The sequence below is a fragment of the Nuphar pumila genome, chromosome 1 (assembly GCF_984573655.1).
Source record: "Nuphar pumila chromosome 1, dmNupPumi1.hap1.1, whole genome shotgun sequence".
NCBI lineage: Eukaryota > Viridiplantae > Streptophyta > Magnoliopsida > Nymphaeales > Nymphaeaceae > Nuphar > Nuphar pumila.
Genome location: NC_143249.1, coordinates 5,768,788 through 5,790,811, shown reverse-complemented (window position 1 = coordinate 5,790,811; position 22,024 = coordinate 5,768,788). Strand labels below are relative to the sequence as shown.

The following is a 22,024-nucleotide window of genomic DNA, read 5'->3' as shown; positions in this document are numbered from 1 at the left end:
TGAGTATTATTGTTTTTACCAAAATGGAACGATAATGACTCTATTATGCTTTCTTTAAAAAGGTGAATAATAAAGGGTCTCATGTTTATCTTTTCGATATGAATTTCGTATAGAGCAATTATCTCACTCATACAGAGAATAGCATAACCGGTCAAAATGTTATCTATGAGAAGTGAGAGCACTTAGAAAGATGTCCATGAGAAGTGGGAGTGCTCAAATAATCTTGGCTTGTTGCTTTGGCAATCGTGAATGTCTAAGAATATTCGAAATGTCATCTCTTACTTAAGAGCAGTGAAGGAATTTCTGAAAGTCATTGAGGCAAAAATTATTGATTTAAACGCACGTCATAAGGATAAAAAAACTTCATTATGGGTCTTGGTATAGTGGACTCTATTAACAGGCCACTAAACATCTTATGTAACAACGAAGTTGTCGTATCCTTTTTTAATAACAATAAGAGCTTCACCTTATATTGATACATGGAGTTAAAGTACTTTGTTATTAAAGAAATGACTAAGAATCATTTAGAGTGTATTGATACTATCGTTATGAAAAAATGATTGTGGATCCTTTTACCAAAATGCTACCACCGAGATTATATTCTCAAACATGTAATGAGGATTGGTCTATTTGATTCCTTCTAATGTAAATACATTATGGTTATATATAATCACATTTATGAAACTAAATTGATTCTCTATGGTTTTTGTGCATTGTTGATTTTGTGTAAAGTATCTCTCATTTTGTGAAAAGAGAATAACAGTATTAAAAGGACTAATAGAATGGGTTAGAGACCAACTCATTCATAAAGATAATCTTAACATGCTAAACACTAAAAAAGAATAATATTGCACTACATAAAAATATGACATCTCAAATAGAGGTGTTCATCTCCATGACTCGTATGATTCATTCTTGTGATACAGGATAGCATGTAAACCCACTTGAAATTTGAATCGAGATAACGGTAAAGAACCTCGATTATATGTTTTTCCATGTCAAATAGGTCAATTGGGATAATGTTGGATTTTGAATCTGATTGGATCCAACCTGGATGTGACCCATATTTACATGGGCACATTAAGGGATATATATGAGTGTGGCTCTTGAGTTTTGGAGGTTCCATTCATGCCCATTGGGGACCTCCATTAGTGCACATTAAGGACTCATTATGGACCTCCACCAAATCTCCCTATGAATAGGAGACCTCCATGGATGCTTGATGGAGGCATAGGTGGTTGTTGAGTATCACATTCTAGTGCCACCTACATGTGTGATTTCTCTCTCCCAATTCAAAGAGTCCTACTCACTTTCGACATTCTGGTCTAGGCTCATTGAGGATGTCGATTGGCTGAGGAGAATGCCGACTACCCACATCTACGCAAGCTTTGACTACACCGACGATGACGGGTTCCGATAAGTAGCGTTTTCTTTTGGCTTTGCGCCAACATAAATGCCAATGACTTGTGAATCACATGAAACCCGAAAGATTGGCTGAATTTCCTGTGTTGGATCAGGCTCAGCACTTGATAGATGATAAGGACATAATTGCCATGATTTATAAGTCTACACCGAATGCAGGGGTACAACATAATTCATGTGTGTGCTTGTGATGTTCTTGCTATCTATGTCCATAAATATCAACAAGAAATTGACCTTTTGCAATTTCTTGGCGATGAATGCAACTTTTAACGATTGCCATCTAATTCCATCCTGTGCCAACACCACCCGTCGCTTCAATACCCTTTTTTTCTTTCTTGAAACACCCCAACTCTTATCACACCACTAACCACTGTTTCCCTCCCAGTCACATCACTCAGACCTTGAAAAATAACCACTATAAATATTAGATGGAAACAGGAATTGGTTAAAAAAGGGATCTGTTCTCGAATCACTGCTTCCCCGGAATGAAGGAATGATGACTGGAGCTGGTCCTCAGTCATCACAAGGACTTGTGAGTGAATATCACGCTGGTTTGCCCAAAAAGGTAAGTGCAGAAAGTGTGGGGGACTAAATTGGAAGCCAAAACAGTTTTATGCATCTAAAGTGACAAGAATATATCTCAGAACTAGGGTTGCCAGAAAGGAAAACAAAAATGAGACGTGTTGGGAAATGGAAATGGAAACGAGACTTTCTAAAGCTCATGTGAAATGGGAAACGTGATAATATATATATATATATATATATATATATATATATATATATATATATATATATATATATATATTGTGTGTATAGCAAAAGTGCAAATGTTGACAATATGGACAAAGAATATTATAAGTTTACATAAATGTTAATTTGTTACTACTATTATGATAAATAGTAAGGATTAATAAAAAATTTAATAAAATATATTACTACATTGATTACAACTAAATTAAGTAATTAAAATTTTGAATAACACATATTCTCAACTTTTCATTGAAAAATTTTCTTATTTAAGAAAAACTTTGTAGGTTTCCCATGTGATGTGAAACGGGCAATGTTATGAAAAGCGTTGAGATGTAGCGAGGCATAAGACCTGCTCATGAAGCGAGGGGTAAAGCGTAAGCTTCACAAAAAATATTAAAAAAGCAACTAAATAAAAAAAACAAATATGCACCATTTATGTTCTTTTTCATAATATTTTAAATGCTACTCTTTCATAATCTGTTTGACTAACAAAATTTTTTATTGATTTTTCAGGTTAGATCTTAAAAATAAGCTTGTCCACTTGCCGAAGACCATGGTGTTTCACTTGGACCTAATGACGTCGCAAAAAGATGTGTCATACAACCATTGTTGCTCAAATTTAAAGAGACAATCAGGCCTCACAGGCAACAATTAGCACTGATAAACAAGCCAAGCAAACCAAACAGCGCATGTTCGAGCTCAGGCTCAGCTCGTTTACCAATAGACCGAGCTTGTGACTCGGCTCATGCTCATGTTTATTCAAACTGAGCTCAAGCCCGACTCATCCCTGAATGAGAAGAGCAACAGTCCAGCTCATCCCCAAAAGAATAAGAGGAAAAAAAATGAAAAAAAGAAGAAATAGAGAAGAAGAAAAGGAAAAAAATATAGAAAAAACATAGAAGAAGAAAAAGCAGAATAAAGAAGAGGGTTAAGAAAAAAAAAACAAGAAGAAAAACGAAAAAGAAAAGAAGAATAAGAAAAAAGGAGAAAGAAAAGAAGAAGAAAAAATGAAAGAAGGAGATGGAAAGAAAGTGGGGAAAAAGAAGAAAAAACGAAGGAGACAGAAAGAAAGGGGGAAAAGAAAAAGAAGACGAAAAAAAAGGGGAAAAAGAAGATGAAGAAGAAAGGGAAAAAGAAAAAGGAGACGGGAAGGGGAAAAGAAAAAAGGAGAAAAAGAAGAAAGAAAACAGAGAGAGTGAGTATCGTTTGTTGCCAGAAGCTCCCACCGGAATAGTGACTCGGTCGCTGGAGCGGTGGAAGGGAGGTGGAGGAGGAGAGAAGGGGAGACTACCTAAACCCTTATCACTTTCATTTTTAATAAAAAATAATAATAACATTAAAGTGGTCAACGCTTATAAAAGGCTCTGTTTGGGAGCACGTTACCGGAGTATTTGTAGTGTAATCAGAGACGGTTATCTGATGTGGCACTCATCTTACGGATTTGGCTGCCGTTTGGGAGGAGTTGGAGGGAGTCAACATTTTAGGTTGGGAATTAGCTGTCTCAACTCCTTCAAAATACCCATTTGAACTCCTCTTAAAAAGAGGAGGTATATGCAACTCCTTGAATCACAAGGATTCTGGTGGGTTCCTAAATTTTCGATGGTTCAAAATTTGTATCCCACTTATCGCAGTAAATCTTATATTCACCTATTTTACCTCAATAAACAATAGGATTTTACTGCAATAAATCCTAATTTTTTATGTTTATATATATATATATATATATATACATACATAAAATTTATATATACATACATAATATACATGCATATACATTTTATATATATATATAGATAACTCATATTGAGATGGCATATTGAGATAGATTAATATTAAGTCTATCTATGTAGTTTAACCAAATTACATAGAAGAAGTGGAGAGACATGCAAGATTGATGGTTAATCAAAATATATTATAAAATAATAACATGAAAGAATGTTAATATGAAAAAGCTGTTTACTGAGATTGAAATAGGGATTTGTCAACTATGCTTATTGAGTTGTGGTTTTGACAAAATCATTGTTTCAATTTTTGAAAAAAAAATGGTTCGCAAAACTGCAAAATGCATTTAAAAAAAAATAGATGTATTTATTAGTCTCTTAAAAAAATATTTTGAGGAAATGTAACCACATAGTAGTTTATGAACACTGCCACCACTGAAGAAATTTTTGAAGGGAGGCATCTTTGGGCCTCAGATCCAGTGACAGAAAAGGAAGATCCAGTCCAAAATCCAGAACTCTCTTTATGTTCCGAGTCAGATGTGGACCCACTATCATAAAAGTGGATCAAGGACCCAATTTTGCCTAGGTCTGACCTGGATCCAACCTGTTTGCAAGTTGCAACCCTAGTCACAGCCGGACTCCTGTCCAAATGGCGCTAGTAGCATTGAATGCCTTTGGGTAGATTTCAATGAGATGATACCCCCATGAAATTTCAGAAATTAAGGTGTGTGAGCTTGTGTGCTTGTGCTTCTGCAAATATATAAATAGAATGAGAGACAATTGATTACCAGTAATAAACCAATCTTAATATCCCCTGCTGTATCTTTTTTAGTGCATCCATATCCGTTGATCCATATGCTTCACTACAATAATCGTTACATAGGGACTGCATGGAAAGTTCACATGTAAATAGCATGTTGTATGCAAATCCCCAAACTGAAATTGACAAGTGAAAGAGACTCACTATCTATGTTACAACACACAGACACGAACTGACAGTACAAGACACAAAATAGCAAAATTTTAAAAAAATAAGACAGGACACGTGTATTCACTCACATTCTTTAATTGAAAATAAAAAGTTATGAACTCACACTTGTACATCAGTCGAGGCACATCATTTTAGTATTTTACTACATAAAATATCAAAAATACCCTTTTCTGCATATAAACCCATTTTTGAGGTAGAGAGCAATTGCTTCTAGAATGGAAATGGCTCAGAACCGGTTCAAGTGTAAGAATTAACTAGAGCAAACAAAATTTAATCTGGCTTAATTGGATTCGGAGCATAGATATTCAAAGCACTTAGACTAAGTAGGAATCCCAATTCTTAGGCTCAAAAGAAACATATAGTAGCTCACTCATGCTGTTAGGCTTAGTTGAAGTTTCATAGATTTGCAATATATGTAACAATGTTGGTATCTGCTCTTCAATACAAAATTTTTTCTAATAAGATGATAATAGCTATTGATTGTGATTTTCATTTCCCAGAAGTTCTCTCTTACCTCCAACACATATTTAAATTTGGATGAGCAAATTGCATAATTGCATTTCATGAAAACACAATGTGAGAGAGACAGTGAGTGGTGTCACGTCCAACCATCTCAAACAGCAATAATGTAAAGGGGGAGAGGAGAGAGGGAAAGAGTGTTGTTGAAGTATATATATATAAAATAAGTAAAACCCATTAAGGGCATTTTAATCATTTCACCTTATGTAATTAGCTGTGTTCATTATGGGCACTTTAGAGTTTTCTTTCTTATGTATTTAATTCATTCTATCAAGGGCATTATACACCTTATAATGCTCTTCAAATAGAGCTGTTGGGAGGGATCCCAACAGCTATATTTCTAGCCGTTGGGAGCACTCCCAATGGCGCTTGCTTTTTTGTGTGTATAAATAGGGGATGAATCCCCTCTTGTATGTTAAGCGTGTTCTCAAGCTCACTCTCAATAAATACTATATATTTTTTATGTTTTCTCTCTTGCCCATAAGTGGCATTGTGTATGATTGTATCTTGAGTCCTTGACCCATAAGTAGTCTCCATTTGTGTGTATTGTACTTGCCCATAAGAGGCATTTGTTTGTGTTCTTTGTATCTTATTACATGGTATCAAAGCAAGAGGTATACTTGAAGTGAAGGATAATTCATTCAAGAATACATGAAGGAGAAACGAGAGCGTGAACTTCATTGCCTCGAGAAGTGTGCATCTCTCTCATCTTCTATCCTTTCTTGGTGTGATGGCCGAAAAGGAAGTGGTTACGGTTGTTCCAGTGAAATTTGATGAAAAAAACTATAATATGTGGGCCACCGCTGTTAAGCGAATCTTAATTGACAAAGATTTGTGGGAATATGTTGATGGTCCCCTATCAGAACCTCAACCTATTTTCACTAAATTTATTTGTGGAGAAGATGGTGTTATCAAAGAACTTAAGGGAAATGAGAGGGAGAAGACTCTCTTGGATAACAAAAAGGGAACATGCAAAAGTTTTATCCCTATTTATGAGAAGTATGTGTGAAAGACCGTGCAAAAATATATTAGAATATGAGAGTGTCGATGAAGCATGAGTTTTTATCAAACAAACCTACACTCAAAATGATGTCTTCCATAAATGAGCATTACAAGACAAAATTCATAATTTCAAACAAAGACAGAAAGGTGTTAGAGAGAACTATGAGACCAAATGGCCAAAATGGAGCCTGTTTGGGATACCATTGAAGATGCTCGCCGTAGAAAAAATCAAATCCTTAGTGAGTAATTTTTTCAGTTTATGAGAAGGTTAGGCCTGAATTTGAACATGTTCGGGTTTCAATCATCCACTGAAAACAAGAAAAGATTCCCTTTACATGAAATTTTAGCCCAAGAATGCATGTAAGAAACAAGGCTAAAATCCATGACTGAATCTAAGGAGACCAAGGACAATGTATTAGTGGTATCTAGACCCGGTGCCAATACTTATTCCTATAAGTCTTCTCACTTCTACAAGAATAATCCTTGGAGGCCACGGAGCAATGATAGAAGATATGATGGGAGAAATTATGGAAAAAGAAAAATTACTTGTCATAACTGTGAAGAATCGAGGCGCATCAAACCTTATTGCCCTAAATTCAAAAGCCCTAAATTCAAAAACGATGAGAAAATAGTAGCTACCTTAAAAGCACATCAAGAAAACAAGCCTTCAACTCTTATTATAAAGGCATGTCCTTGTCCCAACTTGTGGAAGCTTTACAACCGTTCCTCAAAGGCTCATCCTCCTTAACTGGTGTCGCGGTCTCCTCCTCCTCACCTCCCGATAAGATTTTTTGGCCCCTAGATTCTTGAGCTTCTTTTCATATGACCCCTATTAACTCTATCTTATTCAATTGTAGTATTAATTCAAGTAGATCTAAGGTTTTTACTACTGACGGTTCTTCTCTTGATATTAAAGGAATAGGGGATTTTAAAAATTGTTTGAGTTTTCTCATTCCAAAAGTCAAAATTATTGTAAAATTTAATTTAAATCTTCTTTCAGTTTCACAAATAACTGATCATGGTTGTAGTATATCCTTCGCACCTAACCATTGTTTCATACCGGATCTCCAGTCTGGGAGGCAGATTGGGGAATGACATAAGGACGGAGATCTTTACTACATGGATCATTTGATCATTTTCAAAGATGATTTTTGTCTTAATGTATAAAAATTGGATATTGTTTTGTGGCATCAAAGGCTAAGACACCTTAGCATTTCTAAGTTATCTGATGTATCTCATTTGAGAAAATTTTGTAACGAAAAAATGGAATCTATGGTACCCGAAACCCCATTTTACCCTTCGTACTTGTGTCTACATGCATCGACACCCAAATACACCATTTTACCCTCCGTACATACAAGTTTGTATTTAATTAATAATTTATAATTATATATTCAGTTTATAAATTTATATTTTCAATATATAATATATATTTTAGATATAGCATATATATTTAGATTATATTCAGTTTATTTTGAATTTATTTTATATTTATGTGATATTTAATATATAAAGCCGTGTCCCCATACCCACATTTTTTGAAATTATCGTGTCATACCCTTCATATTCGTACTTGTACCTGCATCCATACCCAAGTGACAGATTGGAATGTACTATTTGTATTCTTGAAAAAATGAAAGTCATTCCTTATCAAGAGAGGACCTTTTGCTTCTAAACTACATGAATTAATACACTCGGATGTTTGAACTCCTGCTCCTGGTGCCTCTAAAGGAAGATTTACTTATTATGTGATTTTTGTGCACGATTATTTTCATTTCACTTGGATTTACTTCTTAGGCACAAATATGAAGTTTTTGAAACTTTCAAAACCTTTCATAATCTTGTTAGAAATCTCCTTAAAACCAATATTTCTATATTTCATTTTGATTCACGGGGAGAATATATGTCAAATAATTTCAAAAGTTATTTGAAAAATCACGAGATTTTGCATCAAAGAACTTGTGCAAATACGCCTCAACAAAATAGTTTGGCCGAAAGGAGACACAAACATATAGTAGAAACCTCTAGAACCTTGTTTTTATTTCTAAACATGTTCCAAAACATTTTTGGGCTGAAGTTGCGCTTACTTCAGTATACCTTATAAACAAACTTCCTTCAACCAAACTTCAAAATATTTCTCCTTACGAGAAACTTTAAAAAACTACCCCTTATTATTATAGACTAAGGACTTTGGGATGTAAATGTTTTGATTTTACAAATAAAAGTGACAAACTTTCACCAAGAGTCATTCATTGTATTTTTTTTTGTTATAAAGAAAGCCAAAAAGAATTTAGATGTTATGGTTTTAAACAGACTAAACTCTATATATCAAAGAATGTTATCTTTATAGAGCACGGAAGTTTCTTTGAGTCAAATGTGCCTATTAAAGAAAATGATGATTACTCTTTTCTTGAGTTATTTCCTAAATGTAATGATGATGTGTTAAACAACAATGATGTTAATGATGAACCTCAATTCAACATCCAATGTGGTGAGTCTAATGACATTGATGGTGAACCTCTAGTTATCCAATATAAAATAAGAACTGCTGATAGACATCGAAATGTCTTAGAACAATATTCTAGTGTAGAAAATCAAGAATCAAGCACTCTTAAGAAACCTGAAAGAACACATAGACCTCCAGATAGATTTGTACCCTACAAAAAATTTACTCAATATAAAATTTGTCTAGACAAGATATTTTTTTATTTTGAACCCTCGTCTTACAACCAGGCCAAGAATTATCCTTAATGAATAAGTGCTATGAATGATGAAATACAAGCCTTAGAGACGTCTAAAACCTGGGATATAAAGAGTCTTCCTTATGGAAAGAAGGCAATAGGTTGTAGATGGGTATTTAAAATTAAAACCAAGAGTGATAAAACTTTAGAGAGGCATAAGGCTAAATTAGTGGCTAAGAGTTATTCCCAGGAGTATGAAATAGATTATGATGAAACTTTTGCCCCAGTAGCTAAGATAACTTCTATTAGAACTCGTATAGTTGTAGATAGCATTAGATGCCTATTTATCAAATGGATGTCAATAATGTCTTCTTCAATGGTGAACTGAAGGAAGAAGTTTATATGGACTCACCACCTGAATATGAGGTTTATGTTGGAAAGGTGCTTCACTTAAGGAAAGCCTTTTATAGTTTGAAACATGCGCCTAAAGCTTGGTACGATCGTTTTAGTTCTGTTATGGTTAAACTAGGTTTTACTTTTTGATATACTGACATTGCTATGTTTATTAAGATATTTGATGTAGGTATTGTTATCCTTCTTCTCTATGTTAAGGACATAATCATCACTGGAGAAGACAAACAAGGAGTTAGTTTTATTAAGAATGTTTTAAAACAAAGCTTTAAGATGACTTATTTAGGTTTTTTTAGATACTTTTTAGGGATGACTATTTTCTAGCTCAATACAGGTTTGCTTCTGACATCATAGATAGGTCTGGAATTACAAATGAGAAAAGGGTAGATACACCTGAAGTGATAAATGCAAAAATGAAGATAGATGATGACACACCTCTGGATGATCCTAATCCTTACCGCCAAATAGTTGGAGCCCTCACATTCTTGACCATTACTAGACTTGATATCTCACATGCAGTCCATACAGCCAGTCAATTCCAGCATTCCCCTACCACTATACACATCAGTGTCATTATGTGTATCATTAGATATTTACAAAATTTTATTTCTAAGAAAATTGTTTTGTCTTCCTCCTCCCCATTCGAATTAATTGCTTATACTGACTCTGACTAAAGAGGAGATCGTAATGATAAATGCTCAACTACATGTTTATGTGTGGTTGTATGTGACTCATTGGTGTCCTAGAAATACAATAAGCAACAAAATGTGTCATCTTCAATCGAAGTTGAGTATCGTGTCATGGCCACCACATCTAAAATTATGTTGTTAAAATTATTGAAAGACATGGGGGTGTATATGCAATCACCTTCAAGGTTATGTTGTGACAATAAAAGTGTCATCCACATAGCCAATAATCATGTGTTTCATGAGCGCACAAAATATATTGAAATGGATTGCCACTATGTTCGTGAAGAGTACTTGAAGAAGGCTATCATCCCGCATTACGTAGCATTGAAATTTCAGTTGGCTGACTTCTTTACGAAAGCTCTTCCTTCTCACTGGTTTCATTTTTTGCTTGACAAACTTTCAGTGATTACATTGTAAGTTTGATGGAGAATGTTAAAGTATATATATATAACCCATTAGGAGTATTTTACTCATTTCACCTTATGTAATTAGTTGTGTTCATTAGGGGCACTTTAGGGTTTTCTTTTTTATGTTTTTAATGCATTCTATCAAGGGCATTATAGACCTGTTGGGAGTGCTCCCAATGTCTATATTTCTAGCCGTTGAGAGCACTCCCAATAGCTCTTGTTGCTTCTTTTTGTATATAAATAGGGGATGAGTCCCCTCTTATATGTTAAGCTTGTTCTCAATCTTTCTCTCAATAAATCCAATATATTTTTTATATGCCCATAAGTGGCATTGTGTGATTGTATCTTGACCTAATAAGTGGTCTCCATTTGCGTGTTGTACTTGCCCATAAGATGCATTTGTTTGTGTTCTTTGCATCTTATTACAAGTGTCAGTGATCATATTAATAAGGGAAGAGGGTGAGAGATAGGTTGCACAAAGTCAATAATCTTTTGTGTTTTTGAAATTTTAAAATGAGAAGATAGGTTGCACAAGTCAATAGACTTGTGTTTTTGAAACGAAAACACCACCCTTCTAATCCAACACGATATTTTATGTTCGACTATATACAGCACAGGTTTGACCGAAATCATGACATGTTGTAACAAACTTTGTGCCAGATGTAGTTTGGTATTGCGTCACCTATGACACCAAAAGTGGTGTCCCTGTGACAACCCTCACTATGAAAAATATGTAGCATCATGTACCTATGGCTGATCCAAGTTATGTATATATATATAAGCCCGTAACAGTGGACAAGCAAATTGTCCACTGTTATCGGACTGTCGTCCGCCGCTGATTGTGTGCGGATTAGCGGCGGCCGTCTGTTTTTTTTTAAGATGTTTTAGTGGTGGTCGCGGCGGCAGCTAAATGTGCTGTTTCCACCCAGCACATTAGCAGTGGTTGTGACCGTCGATAATCATCCTAATCTAATGCTGGACGTGCGTCCAGCATTAGATTCATTCGACGTTGTGGTGCTCTCTCTCTCTCTCTCTCTCTCTCTCTATATATATATATATATATATATATATATATATATATATGTTTTCAAACCTAAAAATCTTAAGAGTGAGGAGAACACAAGTACATCAAGGTCATCGGTCCTGATTCTTTTATATCTTTGTTTTCCTCTACGCAATCTTACTTTATATTTTCAAAAACCTAAAAATCTTAAGAGTGAGAAGAACACAAGTACATCAAGGTCATCGATCCTGGTTCTTTTATATCTTTGTTTTCCTCTACAAAATCATACTTTATATTTTCAAATTTTCATTAAAAGTTTTCACACATTTTTTCAAAGTTCTTTCAGTGAGTGCACAAGTGTGGTGGGGATAAGAATCATGAGATAACTAGGGTTTGTTTCCTCCAGTCACATAAGCAGCAACTGCTACGTAACATTTACAGATGCAAGCTGAACCACAAAAAAATAGATGATATTGAGGTATATAGAACAAAAAAACTTTAAGCTTAGAAAGGGAAGCTGATACCAGCCATTAGCACATGTACAAGAAGCACACTGCACAGGACATAAAAAGATGCAAAGCCCATAGTTGGCAAAAATAAATTTATCGAGTACTCGAGTCAAAAGCACATGTGAACCTGAAAAGAACTATCAAAAGACACTGGCATATTTTTAGATGCAGTAAAAATATGAACTAGTTTGGCTGCAAATAAAAGCTTCCTTTTTATTTTTCACATTGTAAAATCAAATTTTGACTAAACCTATGTTGTCTCTAGAGATCTTGAAACCTCCGTTGTACTCAAGCCCTCAAATATAAAGAATGATGTACCTCCCAGGCCGCTATCATTTCTGCATCATAGTCCTCCCATCTTGAGGGTGTACAAGGTGTTCGAATGGCAAAGTCATGTCCCTTTTTGCCCCTGTAAAGATTAGCATTAATTCAAAGCTCCTTCCATTCTAAACTCAATCTAGACGTCGTGGATACTACACTCATAAAAGGACAACATACATTTTTTGGACGGTAATTCTTGTACCCTCGAGGCACTTCCTGAACATGTAACCATATGTTAAACTCAGATTAGTTGAGGAAACAGAGATACATAGTGGCATGATCGGACCAGACAGTGACGGTAATCAGCAGCGAAAGTGCTTCATAAAAAGTTACCCCTCAAAAGCAGTACTGTGGCATGGAGTAGCTAACCAAAAATCCTCAGCAACAATGTCATGGAGATCAGCACAAGTTTCTGCATTTAAAATCTGTACAAAGTACAGGATTCATAGGTTTAGCAACCAACTGATCAAAAAGATGGAATTTCTGATGGACAAGTGTGAGAATAACACAAGCAGTAAATGGCTTAAACGGTATCTTCTAGCAATGCTAAATGGCATTTGCATAATATGAACTTCCAGACAAAAAATCATGACTTAGATGTGTTCTTAGAGCAATCATGACTCAATGGCTCATATGGCACTAAAACTTGATAAAGGACCAAATATTCTAGTTGATTGATTTAACACCAACCGTGATTTTTAGTAAATAAACAATTTACAAGCACATTTATAAGTTTAGTTTAAGAAAAAATACCTGTAACTATGTTTTCTTGAAGTGGTTAGGAAAAAAAACTGTTCAGGACATAGTATATACATGTGTGTATGTGCATGTTATGTGAGCATGTCCTCATTGCATGAGCAAGTGTTTCTCTGATTGATGCAGTATCAAACTATTGATGGTGCAGGAGTAAAGAGATGAGCAAGGAATTTTAGACTAAAAAAGGGATACTACGTTTAAAATTGGGTTGGCTGCTGAGGATTCTTCTTTCATTATTTTTCATAGAAAGCTTAAAAAAAGAGATGCACAATTGCCATTGTTCCACAGCACTGATCTAAGCCATTGATAGGTGAACTTAATCACATATAGAATTTTCTAATGATATAAAATCACAATCCAAGCTACAATGCTGACAGAATAATTTGTCACTATAAGATTAACATGTATCATCATGAAGGATGCAAAAGAAGCCATCAAGACCAAGAATTGATAAAAGCAAAATATATAAAATGAACAGATTTGTCTCACATAGTCAATACTGAGTTCATGTTAAGTTTTGGGATTTTCTTTGCAGGATATATATATATATATATATATATATATATATATATATATATATCGTTGCATTAACATTGTTGAAAAAGCAAGTTTGTCATATAAACATATGCTAGACAACCTTGTAGTCAACTTTATATCTGAGATAAGCACAACTACAATGTGTGTGCATGTAGAAGGTAGCTCAAATCAAAATAGACTCACATTGGGTAATTTTCCACCATCAGATAGGTCAATAATATTATCTTCCTTATTGTTAACACGCATCGTTTCTTCCATGATTTTCTTCGCAACACCCAAAGTCCTACAAATGTTTTACACAAATGAGAGTACTCTTCAGGAGAGAGAGAGAGAGAGAGCACCACTTACCTCTGATAATAAGGATAATACCGAACAACTTTTGCTTGTCCATTGATCAGTGGTGTATGAGAACCAAAGCCAGCATTGAACTCCTCGCTAAGCGATAAAAAAGAAAGAGATCAACCCCAGGAGAAGAAAAAGACAAACTTAATGAGGAACACATGCATGCATGCACATATTAGAAAAAACACTTACTTTAATATACCATATTCAGTACAATCCTCTAAGAATAAAGGTGAACAATTCAACCTTTCTAATAAACAGAATACAAGACCTTGAATGGAAAATAACACAATTGCACATACAAGAGGTAATATTGAAACCAAATAACCACTATTCCACATTTTCACTCGATGTTTTGTATTGTTAAAGCCACGGTTGGCCTGAAATCGTATTGATTTTAGCAAATCACATCTGGTGTATGGATAAAGATATGAATCAAGTCTAACAATAGGTTCCAGATTGGGATCTGATCCTAACCTCTACAAGATTCAGTGGCATAATACTCTCTCTCTCTCTACACACACACACACACACACACACACACACACACACACACACACATATATATATATATATATATATATATATATATATATATATATATATATATATATATATATATATATTTGGTGCTATTGAAGGCATGGAACTATTGAGCTGGAAATCATAGGCTCAAACTTTGACTCGGTCAGACAACATACATGTGTTCAACACAAGGTTACCGGAAATTCCACTTACATGCAGGAAACTCGGTTCCTGGGAAACCATTTCCGAAACCAGAAACCATGGGTTTCCAAAACTTGTGACAAATTTTTTAAAAAGCATGGGAAACCCGTTTCACATCACATAGGAAACCTACTTAATTTATATGGAAAATTCGTTTCCCTTATCTGGGAAGCATGTTTTTGAATTTTTTTTTCCAAGTTTTTCTTAAATAAGATTTTTTTTTCAATGAAAAGTTGAGACATATGTGCTATTCAAAAGATTAATTACTTATTTTAATTGTAATCAATGTAGGCATATATTTTGTTAAAAAAATTATTAATCCTTACAATTTATCATAATATTAGTAAAAAAGTAACGTTCATGTAAACTTATAATATTCTCTGTCCATATTGTCAACATTTGCACTTTTGCTCTACAAACACAATATATATATATATATATATATATATATATATATATATATCATGTTTCCCGTTTCACATGAATTTTAGAAAGTTTCATTTCCCATTTCCATTTCTCAACACATTTCTCGTTTCCGTTTCCTTTTCTGGCAACCTTGGTTCAACATGGTTTGTTAACTTTGTTTGCTAAGAACTAAACCTTGGATCGTGCGATTTCAATCTAACAATATGATTTTTTGAGTCATGAAAGGCATTGTGGGCCGTTGATTTTTGTTTTGAAGCCCTTAAAGTACATGCTTACATATCATAATCACATGATTCAAAACTCATTGCTTACCAAAAAAAACCTTGTAGATCACATTCATAAGGTCTGATTTACCAAAGAAAATGAAAAGATGGTGATTTATAGCACCAAATATTAACCTATGTATAATATAGGTTAATATCTGGTGCTAATGAAGGCACGGAATTATATGAAAATATTGAGCTGTAAATCATACGTTTTAGATTTCTTTTGTAGATTAAATCCTATGGATGTGATCTACAAGTTGTGTTTAGTGGAAATGAGTATTGAATCATATGATTGAGACACATAAGTAGGTTTTTTAAGGGCTTCAAAAATTAAAGATTCACAATGCAGTAAAATTTCCTGACTCAAAAAATCATATTTTTGGATCGAAATAACTTGATCCAAGGTTTGAGCCTTAGCAAACAAACCATCCTGAACACATCAATGTGGTCAGATTGAGTTGATAAAGCTTGAACCTATGATTTTCAGCTCAATAGTTCTCTCTCTCTCTCTCTCTCTCTCTCTCTCTCTCTCTCTCTCTCTCTCTCTCTCTCTCTCTCTCTCTCTCTATATATATATATATATATATATATATATATATATATATATATATATATATATATATATATATATATATATAGAGAGAGAGAGAGAGAGAGAGAGAGAGAGAGACCCACTGTCATATGTTTTCCCTGTTACGGTTCCAGATCCAACAAGGCCAAAGACATTCCAAACCAGACAGATTTCAGTATGCACTACCTATATCCCATAACATAAGTCTAATCCAGTTCAGACCCACATCAGGAATCCAACCCACTTACAACCCTCACTAAAGCCATAAAAAAAGATTGAGGGTATTGTATACCAGAAGCAAGAAACGTCACACAAGTTTGAGGATATTAATCAAAGATTTTGAAATATGGGTTCCTTGTGAGAACATCTGAAGACCGCCTAGGTGACTCCATAAAAGAAATTGTATACACGGACTTTTAGTGCAACGAAACAAACCAAGACTTTTACTATCTAAAAATCCAAAAGAGGAAAGAGGGTAGGCAGGCAGGCAAGAATGTATGCATTCAATTGTGAAGAACATCCAAAACAATACATTAATCATAATTGAGCGGTCACCCATTAGGCTATATAGGCATACCATAAAGCCATGAATCTAGGAGACAAATCTCTAAATCAAACAGTATAAAGACAAATGAATGATCTGAAGTAGGGATGTGCTACAAAAGAGTGTGCAATGTTTTTATTGATTAAAACATCAAGAAAAGGTCCTACTCTAACAGGTAGGATGCTTGCCTCATTGATTAAAATGTCACAAAAAAGCTCCTTCCCTAGTGGCTCAGGCTCCCTGTATTTAAACAAGCCAAACTCAAACAAAGATTTGAGCTTGATTAAGCACAGCTCATACTTAGACAGGTTAGGGATATGTGATGTTTTTATCGATTAAAATGTCAAAAAAAAAAGGTTCCTGTAGGATGCTTGCCTCATATAAAGGAGGTGATGGTTTGAATCATGCTCCCTCTACAACCCGTCTCTTCATTTTTTTAAATAAAATGAGATTGACTCAAGCCGAACCTGACTTGCACTTGGCCCAAGCACCAGCTTGACCGTGGCATGTTCAGAATGGAGCTTCACCAGCCCAAGCACGGCACGAACTTGGCTTGTGTGCATCCCTACTCACTGCATTAGCAACTTTTGGGGCAAAGACTTCTTGGGTTGCATACCATCTATTTTTCTCTCTTCTTCACTCCCCATCTAAAGCTTATAGTCTACTTGGTAACTGTTATATGTATAGGTCAGAAGACCAATATGACAATGAAACATGGCTTTTCACAAAAGAAAGAGAAATGTAACTTGTTAAATTAAAAACACAAAAATCTCAAATAGATTACAAAATATGAGTCCTAAGCAAAGTGATCATACCACCATCTTGAAAGCCTACAGAAATATTACTCAAATTATGCACCCAAAAGCTAAATTAGTTTGACAACACATAAAAGTAAATAAAAAACATAAAATTCAGCCTTTACAAGAGAGAAATAGAGATGTTGATGCATTATGAATCAAACATTGATCTAGCTAGCGATAATATTGTCCTTCAGTGTAACCACAAAGGAAATTCATCGGTATAATAACATTGGAAGAAAAAACAGATTAGCAATATTTGAAGTGCAAGGTCACAACAATTTACTGGGCATAGCTACAAAAGCAAAAAGAGACATGAAGAAAACTGAAATGTTATACATCCTATCTCGGAGTGTCAACACATCAGACCCCCACCAAATTGGGCAGGTCCGGACCCGGATCCGACTGAGAGGTGCTGGTATCAGGTCTGAATCTAGCTTACATAAGAAAAACCATATCTGGATCCGATAAAGATTACATAAACCGGACCTGGTCCATATCCGATAAAATAATGTTTTTTTAAGTTTTTTACATTGAAAATTCAAGGAACTTAACCGGAACTTGGGTCTGAACAGGGTTTGGTATAAAATTTAATAACCAGACCTCATAGCTCTGACCCGAATAGTTAATTGGACCTTTTTGTTACAAAGCCTGACCCACCGGATCAGTTCATACCCGACCCGTTGACACCCCTAATCCTATCACAGGCTCGAAGCAATAATGCGACATATGCCTTGGGCCACATTATCTGGTACAAATGCATTTCGATGGAATAAGTTTCCAAAGACAGAATAATTTGAAAAGAAACAAAGAATGTGCATCCTATGACAAAACAATACATCAATAAAATGATGATAACTTCGATGAATTCTTTCTAGAAGATAGGAGTTAGGAGGACAAACTGAAACTCACTTTAGTGAAAATGCAAATGAAAACAACCCCTTTATCAGGAAATGCCTGAGAAAAGAGTAGATCTGAACCAATGTGTGTGTGTGTCACTTTAGTGAAAATGCAAATGAAAACAACCCCTTAATCAGGAAATGCCTGAGAAAAAAGTAGATCTGAATCAATGTGTGTGTGTGTGTCACTTTACTGAAAATGCAAATGAAAACAACCCCTTTTTCAGGAAATGACTGAGAAAAGAGTAGATCCGAATGACTCAATCAATGTGATTGTGTGTGTGAGAGAGAGAGAGAAAGAGAGAGAGACCTTAGTTTGTTCACCCAAACAACAGGGTCACAAGGTTCAGAAATTTGTCTCCATTTAACAGCCAATGAGTAAACATCATGCCAAGACATAGCAAAACGTCCAGATGTTGATCGATCTTCGCTTACGTTGTATGAGGTTGATGTCTCATAGCTGCTACTGGTGCTACAACCAACACCACCGCGATTCTGGCTTAGAATGTTTGGCTTCTCCTTTTTTCGGATCTTCTTCACACCTCTTCCTGAGGGCTTATTCGAAGATTTCCAATCTGCATGAAGAGATCGCCATGCCTTTTGAACCTTTTGTGCAATTTCTATAGCAGCCAAGCCTGCCATCCGGTACTGGACCAGATGATCAAAACAAAACAGTTTCAGATAAAAAGATATTTGCAAGGTTAACAAAACGTGACATACAAAAAGGAAAAAAAAAGTATAAAACAACTTGATGTAATATCATCCTATCATAAGTTAAAACAGGCAATAACGTAATCAACAGGACAGATCAAACCCGACTACAATGATCTCTAGGTGAATATCTAAAGGAAGAGTGAACAAAAACAGGTGCCTGAAGAAAAGATGGAATAGAGTGGTTATGTATTTTAATCCGATGCAAATCCATTCTGGTTTTCCTTGAGAATTGCTTTTCCACAAAATATACTTGATGAGTTAAGACACGTGCACATTGACATGTCATGCACAAATAACAGAAATCCCATATAACTCATGAATCAGATAAACATTTATGTTAATAAAAGTTTGTGCAGCAGGCCACTATTGTCAGCTAATTAATGTCACAAATTCAAGAAGGAATAAGCCACTAGGAGATTCATCCAACTCTCTAGGTCAACTCTTCTCCACAAGAAGAGCAAACAACACACTTTGGACAGGCATACCAGTTGACAGGAGTACTTGATGCCAACGAGAAACATAGGTCAAGTCAGGCCAAAAGCATGGACTCCATGGGACCTAAGACAACCCGTTAGGAAAGTCAATGAGTAGATTAGCTTGTTCTTATTAGACCTGTCAATGACCACATCATGGTAGATAGCCAAAGTTGAAAAATCATGGATAATGAGTGAATTGCAGTTTAGCCTGAGACATTGTAAGGGAAATCTATTACAAGGCTTCTGGCCCATTCTATGGCTAATCATGTCATACGATTCAAATTCCTATATTAACATGTTATGCAGATAACTTGTGGTATCCATGCACAGCAATCATTAACAGTGAAAATAATGAATTACAATATCATATAAAATGGAAAATTATGCAACCGCCCTATGAGATCACACTCCAAGCATCAAATACAATAAAGTTGGTAAAAATGAGGAGAAAATTTTAAGTATTACATGGGAATCTAACTGCAAAAGTTACTGCAAAACAAAAAGTCATGAAAAACATGGCAGTAGCTGTTGTTGGAGCTATAAACTGGGTGGATAAAACTTAAAAAAGGGGAAAATTATAGAAGTTTTTACACAGATTTAAAAAGAGGATGAGACCAGATTCAAAGGCAAATAAATAGGGAGCCATTCAACAACCTACACAAGGACTGGAAAATTTCACATACTCATGTCCCCTTGTTCTTTGCAGCATGTCAAAGATTATAATAGATGATACAATTGCAAGCATCTACGACTAAACAAAAGCAAAGCAATTGTGTTTCTGAACAGCCATACGCCTCTCTAGCACCTTTTTTTCTTTTTGATGGCAAAGCTGGGGAATAGCAACAGATGGATTTGAATTAAGATCCCTCAGCTAAGACAGCTCTACAGTGCTGAGACGAGAAGCATATGAAAAGACAAACGAATAGATACAATGATATTATTTCCCAATTATAAAATTACAAGTTAACAATTAATGTGCATTTAAGCTGGTGAAGCATGAAATTTTGACCACTAACAAAATATTTAAAGAAAGATCATCGCATATCATATTGCCATCAACAGAAAGGCATCCTGGGTTTATGTTAACTACACCTAAACAGAGAAAAATTCAACTTCTCTACAGTTGGCTAAGATAATAACCTGACGTCTGTTAGGTAAGAAGCCGGCACAATCATACTGTATCTTCCTCCCAATTGAATCAGCTGCTTGGAGTATAACCTTCTTTTGCTTTGTTAATATAAAATCTTGAGGCCTAAGGCACCCACTTTTTAAGGAAGTACGTAAAGGAGGCTGTCTGAAAACCTTTTCACAAACATACTTAGGATGAAGCCGTTTACACCAGTATTCCTGAGTAAAACAGAGAGGATCAAGTTATTGTACAAAATCAAAATTATAAAAAAAAAAGAAAAAAACAAAGTTATGAGGACCAAATGACAGAAGAATGACAAATTAGGACATTGGCCTTTCTTGCCATTTTCATTTGAAACATCTTGACCAAGATGGAGAAATTTGGAATAGGGGAAACTAAACATTAAATAATTCGCAGTCACTGATGACTTCCAAACAACCAGCGGGACAAGTAAAATAAGTTACCTTAAATAGTGGATCAACATCTCCATCAATGTCGAATGAGTTGAATGGCAAATTTGCCCTTGAAGCAGTATATAAAGCAATTTCTTTCTGCAATAGCAATTACTATCAATGGAAAAGGAAAGCAAAACATGACAACAGTAATTAACCAACAAGAACTCTGCCATTGAAAAACAAGAATCAAATGCTGCTACCAGCCAAAAATATGACAACAATCACAAAAAGTGGCTTCAGAAATGTGCAAGCGGATGGATACATGAATTCCTACTTTTACACATCAAATTACATACACTCAGATTTGTATTCTTGAATACAACCTTGCAATGGAATAATTCTTTTAAATGCAACAGCCTGTAAATCATCTTTCTATCAAATGCTAACCTTTTCCAACAAAGAAGTCAAAAACCAACATTCAATCACAGGCATTGTAACTGTTGAAGGTTAAATGTAATAAAAATGTTGTACATGTGTATAATTAGAGTTAAAGATGAGAGTCAAATCTGTCCAGAATTTTACATTTTATTTACTCTTGTATTACTTATATTGTGAGAGGCGTTTTAGGCAAGTGATTGTTGTAAGAGGAGAATTGACCCCTATATACTTGATATATGCCTTAAAAGAAAGGAATGAAGCTTCGAAGTTATGTTTCTCCTCTCACTTGTGCCTTCTTCCGTTCGTAGCTGAACTTATAGATGGTATCAAAGCCAAATCTACTCCTAGAAGAGGCTTCTGATTGCATTGGAGGAGGAATAGAAGCTTCTGGCCTGCATCAAGTTCTGTGCCATCACTGACGTCAACATCAAAGGAACGAGTGTCTCTGAAGGCCCAGGTTTGTTTATAATCTGAGTTAAGGATCTGGTAGAGGCAGATTTTAGGAGTTCTACAGAACAAATCTCAATCGATTTGTTGAAGTTTTGGATTTACCGTGATTTTTTGAATATTTTCTCAGTTTTG

General features: G+C 35.0%; 1 protein-coding gene across 1 annotated transcript in view; it reads right to left on the bottom strand.

Annotated features, from left to right (window-relative positions):
- Positions 1-22,024, bottom strand: part of LOC149847787 (suppressor of RPS4-RLD 1-like) — a 133,366-nt gene that overhangs the window by 21,789 nt on the left and 89,553 nt on the right. The window contains exons 14-22 of the mRNA XM_090000937.1: positions 21,074-21,160; positions 20,621-20,827; positions 18,601-18,938; positions 14,068-14,154; positions 13,903-14,002; positions 12,760-12,851; positions 12,604-12,642; positions 12,424-12,514; positions 4,682-4,779 (exon numbers count right to left, since the gene is read on the bottom strand). Coding sequence (XP_089857063.1) covers positions 4,682-4,779; positions 12,424-12,514; positions 12,604-12,642; positions 12,760-12,851; positions 13,903-14,002; positions 14,068-14,154; positions 18,601-18,938; positions 20,621-20,827; positions 21,074-21,160 — 1,139 coding nt within the window. The remainder of the gene's footprint in view (positions 1-4,681; positions 4,780-12,423; positions 12,515-12,603; positions 12,643-12,759; positions 12,852-13,902; positions 14,003-14,067; positions 14,155-18,600; positions 18,939-20,620; positions 20,828-21,073; positions 21,161-22,024) is intronic.